This window comes from Corvus brachyrhynchos, unplaced genomic scaffold (assembly GCF_000691975.1).
Source record: "Corvus brachyrhynchos isolate BGI_N302 unplaced genomic scaffold, ASM69197v1 scaffold227, whole genome shotgun sequence".
NCBI classification, from domain to species: Eukaryota; Metazoa; Chordata; class Aves; order Passeriformes; family Corvidae; genus Corvus; species Corvus brachyrhynchos.
Genome location: NW_008239290.1, coordinates 256,374 through 268,572, shown reverse-complemented (window position 1 = coordinate 268,572; position 12,199 = coordinate 256,374). Strand labels below are relative to the sequence as shown.

General features: G+C 38.5%; 1 protein-coding gene across 2 annotated transcripts in view; it reads right to left on the bottom strand.

Annotated features, from left to right (window-relative positions):
- Positions 1 to 12,199, bottom strand: part of ZFHX4 (zinc finger homeobox 4) — a 149,608-nt gene that overhangs the window by 110,649 nt on the left and 26,760 nt on the right. The window contains exons 3-4 of one of the 2 annotated variants that reach the window (XM_017740474.1): positions 10,776 to 12,182; positions 9,165 to 9,667 (exon numbers count right to left, since the gene is read on the bottom strand). In XM_017740474.1, the coding sequence (XP_017595963.1) occupies positions 9,165 to 9,667; positions 10,776 to 12,182 (1,910 nt within the window). Of the gene's footprint in view, positions 1 to 9,164; positions 9,668 to 10,775; positions 12,183 to 12,199 lie in introns of those variants that run through there. The other variant, XM_017740473.1, reaches the window with a different exon arrangement.

Sequence of the window (12,199 nt, the reverse complement as noted above, 5' to 3'; positions counted from 1 at the left end):
TACCAATAGGAGCTTTCAATTTAGGATAAGGATAATATCCATCATAGCTGTTATGATACTTGAGCCTCTTGCAACATTTTAGGATTTTCCATGGAAAACCTCTTCCTTTTTAATAAAGTTGTGTGGAGACAACTGACCTCCCTCACCCAAGGATTGCTATAGATCCAAACACAAGCTTATGATGCCAATGGAAAAATTCCATATGTGCCCAACAACTTTAAAATGAAGAGATATAGACCTTTGGAACTGCCTGATAAAGTTCTGGTAAGAAGAGTTTCCAGTGTTGTCCTTTGTTTTAAAAGGGTCATCTTGAACTTTCTCTGACTAAGGGTAATCTAGTTTTCTGTTAAAGGCTGGGGTACAAACTCTCCCAGAACAGCAGATTCTGTGCTGTCTTTATGAGTAAAGGCGGCTCTATGGTTCTTTTCTCCAGGAGCACTGCGAGGAAGTAGTGCATGTTCTTCATCTTTGAGAGAGTTTACAAGGGAGAACAGAGACTGCAGATAAACACCCTCTTTGGGCAGAACCCTGAATACTGTCCCTATATGCTATGCTTTCTGCACACAATCCAGGAATAAACCAGTAGTTATACAGTCATGTATTTTACACATGTGAATCATATTTTGATTAATACTCTAAGATAACAATTTTAAATAGAAAAGAATCACATTTTTTGTTGTGGTTTGATTAATACTCTAGGATAACAATTTTAAATAGAAAAAAATCACATTTTTTGTTAGGCAACCCTGGTGGTCAAACATCCACTTTTGGAAGGAGTGTAGTACATTACCATGCATAGCTCCCATTAGCGATATGTTTCCTACTCATGCATATAACCAAGGAGTATTGCTCATACTCCTTGTATATGACAAAAGCTTTTTTTTCTGTTATTGTAACTGCTACTGCAGTAGGATGCCCAAGGCATGGGAATCTGCACACTTTATCATTCAAGGACTACCTTTGCTCAATTTTTGTTTTCTTCAATACCCCTTGCCTTTAAAAGCTAAGGATTATTCTAATGCCTTCCTTCCCACCAGGAGAGTAGAACATAGAGTTTCCCCCGAGGCTATGGTGCACAATATGCTGTGTATCTGTCTGCTTCAGTACTGAAGGGTTGGCACCTTCTGCTCCAGACCAAGGGGGTCATTTCTATGACATCCTCCTTCATAGCTGTCCACAAAGCAAAGGTCTTGAAGTTCTTAGCAAAGCTTCACTTTTTTTTATATATCAGCATGAGGTTGTATAATCATCAGTCTGCACTATCTGCCTGTATTAAGTACACCAGTCTAACAGGCAAACCATCAGGACTGAAAAATATTACAAGCCACCACTTGTAATTTATGTTTTATCAACATAAAGCCCCTACTCACATTTAATGTAATTAATACCTATTCCCTGTTGTACCATATTACATTTTGCCCACAAACATAAACATGGAAGTTTACCCAAGAAAATATGTCTCCTGCATTGTGCCCAATTCTTGCTGAAATCAACAGAAATTGCATTACTTAGCATTTCACACCAGCATCTTCACTATCCTTTCTCATCCTTTTCTGTTCCAGTAGTACCCCAAAGGAGAGAAAAAGAAGAAATGCAGAAAATTAATTTGTCTATCTAGCAAGATAGATATATAGAGAGCAAACACAGTCTCAAGGGCTGTGTATCAAACAGCTCAAATCTCAGTCCTGTACATATGAGGTCTATAAGTTCTTACTCCCATTAACTCTCCTATAAAATCACAATTCTGGCATTTTGTCTGGATGGACTAATAAATGCATAGACCAAGGGAAAGTTTCTTCTAGATAACTTAGCAAAAACAATAGCAAAGCTGAATTACACATATCCATGTCTAAATATAACTTTCCTGTCATGTCTCACTCTTTTTTTCTTTTTTCCTGCTCATTCTTAAATATGTGGAAGAGAGCGTGGAGAAAAATCTCACCTGGGAGAGTCTGGCAAACTAATTACAATTTTAGAAAAGACACCTGTAGTGAGTTGCATAATATCAGCTAAAATCTCCTAAGGGTAACAAGAAAATCTATCTTGCAAGGGCAGGAGGGAGTGGCTGCTAAATCCATAGCTGCAATCTATTAATGCACACATACATATGCACTCACACTGACATAATACTCTTACATACACTATACACTGCATCTCTACTTCGAATCTCAGTCAGAGATAATTACATACTTCTCTTAATGTCAGAATGAAAGAACTCCAGGCACAAAAAATAGCTGTTATACAGCCATTTTGTGTGTTGAGCATACTGAATAAATGAGGCTGATCCTCTCTCTGCTGCTTTGGCTCTCCTCCTTGCTCACTTTTCCTGCTCCGCAAGAGGACCTACTAGCTCAGGCTCCACTGGGCAGGCTGCACACTGCAAGCAGTCTGGTACAGTCTCCTTTCCAAGAGCAGCCTCACACACCCTTACCCAGGACAGTGCAAAGACTGGGATTCTGGACAGCATTTCAATGGAAGAACATGAGGATTCTTTAAACTATGATTTCAGAACACCTCCCTGTTTCAGCAGTGTACCTTAAGCTGAATACAAAATATGGTATTTTTTAACAAGGACCATTATGTAGGACAATCTGAGAGACAGACATCTGAATATCAAATTAAATGTACATAAAATATAATGTAAAAATGTTTTCTCTACTGTTTTATTTTAAATTTATAATAAAAAATAATAGTTCTGAAATTGCTGTTTTACCAGCCAGCAATAATTTTTTGTTAGTTTGGGGTTTTTTGGGGTTTTTTAATAAATGTTCTTGTCTATATTGTATACAAGTACATATAAGCATATACATTACTTATAGCTATGGCTACACAACGTATGTACAGCTGTGACTACACAGTGCGTTCTTTGAACACTGCTTTCTCTTTATACATGTAAGCACAACAGCATAATCTGAATTACAGTAACTAAAACTTGAAGTGGAAATTAAATTTCATTAAACATTTAAAACCTTAAGTGAACATAAATCTCAAAGGACTATAAAAATTGAAATACCTTCTATCCTCTATATGAGGCTTGTGTTGAGGAACAAATTAGAATAACTTTTATCACTGAAAATAGTTTTCTTCTAAACAAACAAGAATAACATCAAGCAAAGCTTGGTTTGGCTCCTCAGGTGTGCAGACATATTCCAATTTCCTTTCCACAATGATTTTTATGCAAATCAATGCTGCACAATCTCCTGACCTCTTTTACTATCATACTGGGACAATGACAGTTAAATAATTGGACTGGCATACACGTAGGATATTTGATTTTATATTAAAAAGTTAGTGCAAGACAACTGAAATGAAAAGAATGTGACTTTCTGTTAATTCCAGGCTGATCAAGTACCAACACTTCATGCCAAACAGAGTAAAGCAAATAAAGTAATTTGGGCTGTTAGTCCATTTGTCCCCATATGCATATACTTCACACCCCCCTCAGTTGTTAATTCCTAACAACAATGCTTTCATCCAGAACAAGGATAATGAGAAAAAACCAAGCAGTGTTCCTTGGGGAACTGTTACACTAAAAGTTACCTAAGGACGAAATCCCACTTGTGCCTCCTGCACGTGATAAAGATGAGCAAAGCATTCAATATTCCTGGCTGATTTAAAACCCAAATATGCAAACAGCATTATGGAATCCAGACAGACTATTCTGCTTCACTGATGACAGATGCAGAAAAAAAGCTGGTCTGATTAAGCTTTTGACTTTGAACCAGCAGAGAAGTGGACACCTCACTTTAAAAAAAGCAATGCAGAGCCCCAGCTGAAGAGCAGGTGCTGCACGGTATTTGCCCTTCCTGGAGAGGATGCTAGCTAGCAGGACCAAGCAGCTGACCATGAAAATTCTTGGCCCTAAGTGACCCAAGAACAGATTATAAATCCATCCTATAAAATATAGTAAAAGCCCCGTTTGTTCTTCCACCCTTTCAGTATGTGATGTTATACATTTGTGATTATCTCATTTTATTGGGCTCTTTAGAAAGCTGTTTATGATCATTTGCGGACAAAACAAAGGCTCATTGTAAACTCTCCTTTAAATAAGTTGGAAGGTCAATATGAAACAAAGGGCACCACTTTCATAACTGCTTACATGCAAACTATGCTTGTGTGTGTAATATTACAATGCATTTCGGCAAAGGGATAGAGTCCTAGCTAATTACAAAGCTAACATATAATAGTATTGCATTAGCAGCCCAAGAAATTCCTATTGAATTGCATACATCTGAAAATAGAAAGACGTGCTTGTGCTGAAACTTAATTATCTTGGCAAAAACTGTGAGGGCTTGATTCTCAGAAGACATAAACACAAAGCTCTGCTTTACACTCCCAAGGATCTAATTCTTTGTTTATTCAGACAACTTCCATCAGATAAAACTTACCATTTGGATTGACTAATTTGCCTTCTAATTTATAGTATCTACAGCTAAGTAACACAATTACTGCTTGGTTTGTGAGTAGGGAAAAGAATACTTCTGATTTACAAATACAAGGTCTGAAAGAGACAATCGGTGTGCCCTGCCAGGTTAAAAAAGTTAATGCTGTTGCATTCCACCCTAGGCAAAGAAGACAAACCTTTTTCAAGGACAGGTCTGACTGAAATGCTTTTTTATGGGTTCAAAGTAAAACATTATGGTGAAAAAATGAATACAGCTTTGTTTGTTTCTTGAGTCATCGTTAGCAATAGGCATAAGGGTATTCTGGTTTTGAGCCCATATGGAAAGACCATCAACACTTTCTGCTTCTGGGTCCTTTGCCAAAATACCATATCCCACATGCCTTTTACCTTAAAACATAAAAGAAAAGGTGTTGTTCTGGTCAAATAAAGAAATAATTTTTACTAGCATACGTCTAATGTTAAAGCTCCCTAAATCCTGCCAAAGACATTACGACACCATCTGCAAAACAGATTTTCATTAAATTGATCAGTTTAAAGTTAAGCAGCTAGGCAGATGATGCTTTTGAGCTAACCTTTAACCTTTAACCTTCTTAAACTGAAATCAGGTCACTCCTTTTGGGTAATATCTTTGCCACTTGAGAACATGGGAGGTAAAGTGATCTACCAAAATTTAAAAATCATAGCATTAAAAAAATCATAGCATTTAAAAGTCATAGTGTTGTGGATCAGTATTTTGTCAATAAAGGGAAAACCAAGGTAGTTCTCGCTCAGCTGAATATTAGTCTGCTAACTGCTGCCTGTTACTTTCTCTGAGCTCCTAAATAGTTGCATACACAATGTAAACTGCAGTAAATATACAATATAAAAGCAATGACTATTGAAGGTATTATCAGGTAATTGAATAATATTTTTGGTAGACTAACTTCAAATATTTATTTGTGATTAGAAATTGATCGTCATTCCGTTATTTGGTTAAGTAAATTTTCTTTTCAGCCATCTCAGTTTACTTCACAAAAAGGCTACCCTATACTTATTTATTTATTAATATAAGTATTTGGAAACTATTTTATGAGCACAGGACATGATATATGCAGTTCCCTGAATCAAAAGCTATTTGACTAAGCTACAAAATGGCTGCCTTAAGAGCAGTTCCAGCTATATGTATTTTACATCCACAGAGACAGATCACCATCCTGCCTCAGCTTCCCAAATCTGCAGAAGCTGAATGCTTCCTCTTGCAGAATGGAAATGCAGTCTCTTGCTATAGAAGCTTTCTCTGTTTACATGTGGAGTCACTGAATGCTTCTTGATGGATGCTGCCAAGAACTTGCAACTATTCTGTGGTTTAATTTGCTAATATCAAGCTCCACAATTCCAAAAGTAAGTCTTTGGGAAATTCATTGAGGCCAAGCTGAGTTCACTCAGGGTAAGGCCGTCTTTGTTCTGGTTCCTAGCAGCCACATTACCAACACCATTTGAATACTGCACTTCTGTAAGGAACAACCAGGCCATTTCTTCTTTAAATAACTTAGAAAACAGCTAAAGGTTCCACTTTGCCACATTTAGAATCTAACTCTAAAAGTGACATTTCCGTACTGCCTAAAATTATACAGCTTCAGAAGAGAAGCTCTGATGTTCATGGTCGCTTTAAAAGCTATGACTATGAAAAGAAACCCTTTTATTCCATCAATAGTTAAGCACAGGGAGAAAAATCAAGCTGTTACGGCAACATTTATAAAAGAAAATTCACAAAACAATAACATCTAAATAAATATAAATGACTACTAAAGGAAAACTTTGAGGTACTTGACAAAGCAAAGGAACAAAGTCACAGATTCTTTTTCTGTGCTTTCAGATGGTTTTAGTATTAAACTTTTTATTGCCAAACCATATTCACAGCACCTTAATTTTAAAGCAGTTAAGAGGAGATGCTTGAATATAAACACAATTCATGAATATTCTATATCGCTCCCAAGGCATGTATCTATTATTCATACAAATTAATGTTATTTTTTTCCTTAGGTGCTCTAAAAGTTTATCTGATGTATCAAGAGAAAAAAAGTTTACAACTCTCTTGGTGTCAACAGCTTCACCAAGATATGACAAAACTATCAAGCTGCTAGCAGATAACTTAACAGACTTTCAAAACCATATTTATTTCCACCTTGAGGCCTGAATGTACGCTTAAAACTAAGAGTAAACTTTTCTGGGTGATGTACAAAGGCATGACATTCTGTTATAGAGCACACACGTCCAGAACATTTTGGTCATTTGGGACACATAGTAGCACTTCATGCCAACCCCAAATCTTAAAAAATAATACTAATATTCCAATTGATATTTGAAATGTGACATCACTTTCCTTCAAATTAACCTTAAAATGAAATTATATAAAAATAGTGTATGTGTGTGTATATGCTATCTGCTTTCTGAGATTCATTAAACCTAGTGAAGTTCAAATTTCCAAGCTTCTCTAAGAAGTCATGAGGGACAGAAACATTTTAAAAAGCTAAGATACTCACTAGCAATCCTAGGGACAAGTCCTTTAAAAATACATCCGTCAGCAGAGTTGGAACCCTATGGTTAGTAGCCAGACACTTTCAACTGTCCTACTTAGGCCATGAAGCCTAGAGGGTATCTGGGAGTTTGTGGATTCCGTTTCCACTGGGATGCCCTCAGCTGATTCAAGGACTGAGCTCCAAAGGCTAGTGATGGTCCCTCACTGTGTATGATAGCTGCACTACACAGGTGCTACTGAACTGCTCCATCTAACAAACCAGGATCTGGCAAAGAAGCAGATTCAGCAGCAGGATGTTCTTAGTGATGAGGGCCAAGAGCTGATACTCTCTCCCACAGCATCCCATATCAAATATTTTGTAGGACATGCTGCAAACCCAAACATATTTGATGAAGGTTTCTCTAAGGGATCAGGCTGAATGAGTGAAGAGACAGTACTGTTTTGAGTACATAGTTTGTGTACCTTGTGACTATAGTTTTTTTTAAAAAATTAGCAGCTGGCATCTTATTTTCAACAGTCTCAGAAGCTTTGGCAGTGAAGAAGAGCTATCTGAGAGAAGCCTTCTGCCTTCCCTTCTCCTACTCCATCATTCCTAACTGTGGCACCATTTGCAGTAGTATTTCTTTGAATGGTGCCATTATAAAACAAATAATTGAAATAACACAGGTTAACACTCCAAAAAACTGATGGGGACCAAAAAATTTTTTTTAAAAAAGACCCCTGACTTAGAGTGTGGCTGCACAGTGTAAAAGGAGGGAGCAAAGAATAGCTTCAGAGATGAATGGAAGCAGGAACTTCTAAAGGGAGTTTTGCTGCTGAAGAAGGCTAACTGTGTCACTAGAATCTCAGCTCTTTTTGTACTTTTTGTAACAGGATGGTGGGTGTTAAAAAAAAAGAAAAGCAAAAAATATCACCCTCTAGAATTAAGGAAAAATGCAATCTAAATGAAATTAAATCTAATTAAATTAGCAGAGCAGCCAGCACTGTGGGACAGTATAATAGACCAAAACTTGTGTTACTGCCATTTTTGCTCACAGCACATACACCAAGGTTGCAACAATCAGGTTATAAAATGAAAATCTATGTTTCTGCCTGTGCAGCGTGTGTTAGCTCAGACCAACCATTTGAACATGGTTGAATACCAGAAGAATGTTATTTCTTGCTTAAACTAGAGGTCTGCTGAGACTTTTCTGTATTTGTTCTGGATGTAGAGGTTTTCAACATGATTAGAAAACCAGCATAGTTGCTGTAATCAGCAGATGACTCCTGATAGTTTAGTTATCACAGATTTCTAGTATAAATCAATAGATAACACTTGCAAAATGGATTTTCTAATCATATTTAGAGCTTGTTACAGTGACTAATGGTTTGCAATATTTTCTGAATTTTTATATCCCCTAGACAAAAGAAGTTTTGAATAAGTTACAAAGTTATTCATCTTGGAAATGAATGTGTTATATTTTGTACATGAACCAAGACAATCAAGCCAATCCAGTAAACACACTGCAGAAAATAAGTTACCCCATAATTAGGGTTTGGAAAAAGTCATGACAAGTTGTGTAATAAATGGTATTCATCACTCCCACATATTCATTATATCCACATAGTTTTTTCCAGTAAAGATAAAAATATAGTTGCCATTCTACTAACATATTTATCTACACCACACCCTTTCATGTTTGTGAAAAATCATTACTGGTTTGGAAAAGAAGAGCAGACAAAAGGATGACAGTGCTTACTTTTGAATACCCTTTGTAATAATGTGGCATATTGCATGTGCTTACTGAAAATACCAATGTAAAATAACTTGGCTGTGATACATTATGGTTGCAAACAGATACATATGCCAGAAAGTGATCTCCTTTCCCTATGCACGGTATGGAAAAATCATCATTTTCCATAATCTCTCTCAAGCTTCTGATCAAAATGTAATGGACAAAGTCTGAAAAGGTTATGAGAGATGTAAAACACCTCTAGTCATTTATTACACGAGAACTTTTAAAAAAACCCCAACTTATGGACCCTGTGTTTGCAGAAAGTGCATCCTAAATGACCCCCAGGTGACTCAGCAGCACTCATCTGTAGCACTCCTCCCTGATGAACCTGCAGTTTTTGTTTGACTATATGCATGTTCAATAAACATTTACTCTCCTAATTATTCGAAGTCCTGTTTGATGAGCACTGAAAGGGTTAATTTCCCAGCCTACTTGGTGCTGGCTGGAGGTGCTGTCACAGACTTACCTTGTAGAGTTTCAGGGCTGCCTCATGCCTGTGATTGGTAGTATGTAAGCGCAATTTATCCACGCTGTTGGTGTAATAGTCACAGGCGTTACATTTTAGGTGAACTGGGTTGCCAATGGCAATACACTTCAGCCTCCACTCATTAGTTTTGCCGCCTTCTTTAATGTGAGCCACCAGCTGATATTTCTGCATATGTTTGTCAGTCTTGCAGTGGAGCTGGAAGTTCGCTTTGAGCTGAGTGTTGTAGTTACAGAGCTTGCACTGGTAGATGTCTCCAATTACAGCCCTCCACTCCTCTTCGGGGAGTGAGCGCTCGCTGCTCACATGCACACTTAGGGCCTCCAGGCTGTCAGAGGTGAATTTGTTGCAAACAGCACACTGGAATAGCTTCAGCGCTGGGTCACTGATATAAGGTGACAGCTCTCCTGCAGTAAGGAGGGACAGGTCATCACCCATTAGCTGACCACTGGCAAGCCGGATTTCAGGCGGCAGCTCATTATTTACTACAGGAAAAAAAAATTAAAAGGGAAAGTAGAGACCAGCAAGCACAGCACACACAAAGGAATCTGTAAAATAAAGCCTTGACAAGGAGTTTGCTTTCTCTAGAGCTTAAACTATAAAAAGCTGTAATAGGATTGAATCAGGATCAATTACAATCATCCCTTTCAACTTCTAAATTCCCTCATCAGATAGCTTTAATTACTCCTACTGGGCATGATGTCATTCTGGAATTTGTATTTTCAAAGGCATGAAAGTTGATCAATAAAATAACAAAACAGCAATGCTTTTGTAACTTAAAAGGCAAGATTAACTTACACAGCACTAATTGTAGTTTTGTTATATCCTTTAAATGATGCTAGAGGTAGGTCAATATATATATGTATATCTACAATACAGTAATTAGGTTAAGAATATCTATACTAACTTAGCCACTTTTGGTACCAGATCTCAGCATTCCTAATTTTAAAATATACCCAGTGAACAACATGGGTACAATTTAGGTACGTCAAAAGGAAACATTACAAATTAACAAACTTTGAGAACTCTTTTTAGTACAAGTCTGTACCATTAGGTAACAGATTCACAGTACACTACTCACACATGAGCATTTGATTCCAATTTGCCCTTCTCTTACACTTGGAATACAGACAATTTGCTAACTATAAAGGGGCATTGTCAGGTAAAAAAGAAAAGATTGCATTCTTGCTGGAAAATGTTGACCTATTCAGATAATTAAAAACTGAAGAAAACAGAGCTGTCTTTATCTTTTCTAGTTTGTTAATTTGATAGCACCTCATTATGTGATCAATTAATTTCATTCTCTACCTGTGGACCCTGCACACATGGGTGGAGGAGAGAAAAATGGGATTGCAAGGATGCAACCATGTCAGGGGGCCAAAGTAGAGGCAGGTGGAACTCCTTAACCTCTTTCTGGTTGAACTTACAATGCTCCCATCACTCCTGCAACTATTACCTAGTATATGACTAATTTAGCTTTTACAGACAGAACTCGATGCAAGATGACGAACAGAACAACAGGTTTTTGTCTTCCACTGCAGCTCTGGTAATCGTAAGTGACAAACTACCTCAAGAAGACAAAGAGATACTGACCAAGTCCCGGTGCCAAAGCTGCAGCTGTTGCTGGATCAAGCTGGAATGGATTGATCATCATCTGCGGGTCTGCTGGGTTCTCCAGTTTCATTCCAGTCAGGCCTATGTTCTGGGCTAGGTAGTACTGGTAGAGCTCTGCCTCGGCAGGCGCAAGGCCTAAGTGCAGGTTGTGCTGGATCTGTTTCATGTTCTGCTGCAAGAGCATCATGTTATGCATGTGCTTCTCACTGGTCATGTGAATGCGGAGGTTCCTCGCCACGTTGGTCTCGTAGTCGCAAACCTCGCAGCGCCACGTGGGTTTCTGTTTTGGTTTAGATGGAGATGGTGTCCCACAGCCGCTGAGGGCAGTGTTGGCTGGCGGGGCTGTGTGACCGTACACCTGCTCGCCGTTCCCGTTTTGAAGATTTTGAACGTTGTTTAGGTGCTTGTCTGACTGCATATGAATACTGAGGTTGCCTTTGGTAGTTGTAGAGTAGTTACAAACCTCACAACGGAAGGGTTTATAGCCACAAGTGTAACTTTCACCCCTGGCAAGCCGGGGGTGAGGCTGTCCAGTCTTACAATAAACACAAGAACCACCAGGCTCAGGGTGTTTCTCCTTCATATGGGCCTCTAGGGTCTGCTGATATTTGTAGTGCCAGTTGCATTTGGGACATTTGAGAGTTTTGCATGAATTCCGAGAATGCATCATGGTCATGTGACCACCTAAAGAGCGTGAAGACCCCAGAACTGTGTCACATTTGGGACACTCAATGCCACTTCCTGGTGAGCCGTCACCTGCACTTGGTGTGCTAGGTGTAAAGCTGTGCTGGTGAGGAGTAACAGAACTGTCTTCATCTCCTCTCACTGTTTCATTTGGATGAAGAGCTGTGGGACTGTCTTTACTGGCACTTGCATCTGCAAAGTCCTTGCCACTAATGCTATAGTTACTACTAACATTGCTACTATGTCTGTGTGCAGCAGTCTGTTTTGTCTTATCTGTGTCATCGGAAACAGTCGCAGAGGAGGAAGAGGTACCCTTTTCTATAAATTTTAGCACACTGGATGATAAAGGAGAAATGCTTTGGTTTAAGAGAGGGAAATCTTTGCTACCAATACTATCTGCTAGTTCACCTAATACCTCATCATCATCAAGTTCATTTGAATACGTATCTTCTTCTTCTTCTTCTACAGGTTCAGTGGGTTCGCTTTTGATAGGGAATTCCCCATTAGGATGTAAAGTGTTGGTTTCTTTTTGCCTTTCACAGTTGTTCTCTTGGTCTTTGCTCTCTGACAGCTTGTTTGATTCAGATGATGAGTGGCTGAGGGACACAGAGGTAATAGGGGTGTTCGCTACTAAACTAGACAGTCCCCCCAGGTTCACTTCAGCCTTTGGCATTTGGGTGATCCCCAGAGGCTGCTCTGCTGGACCCACACAGCATGCA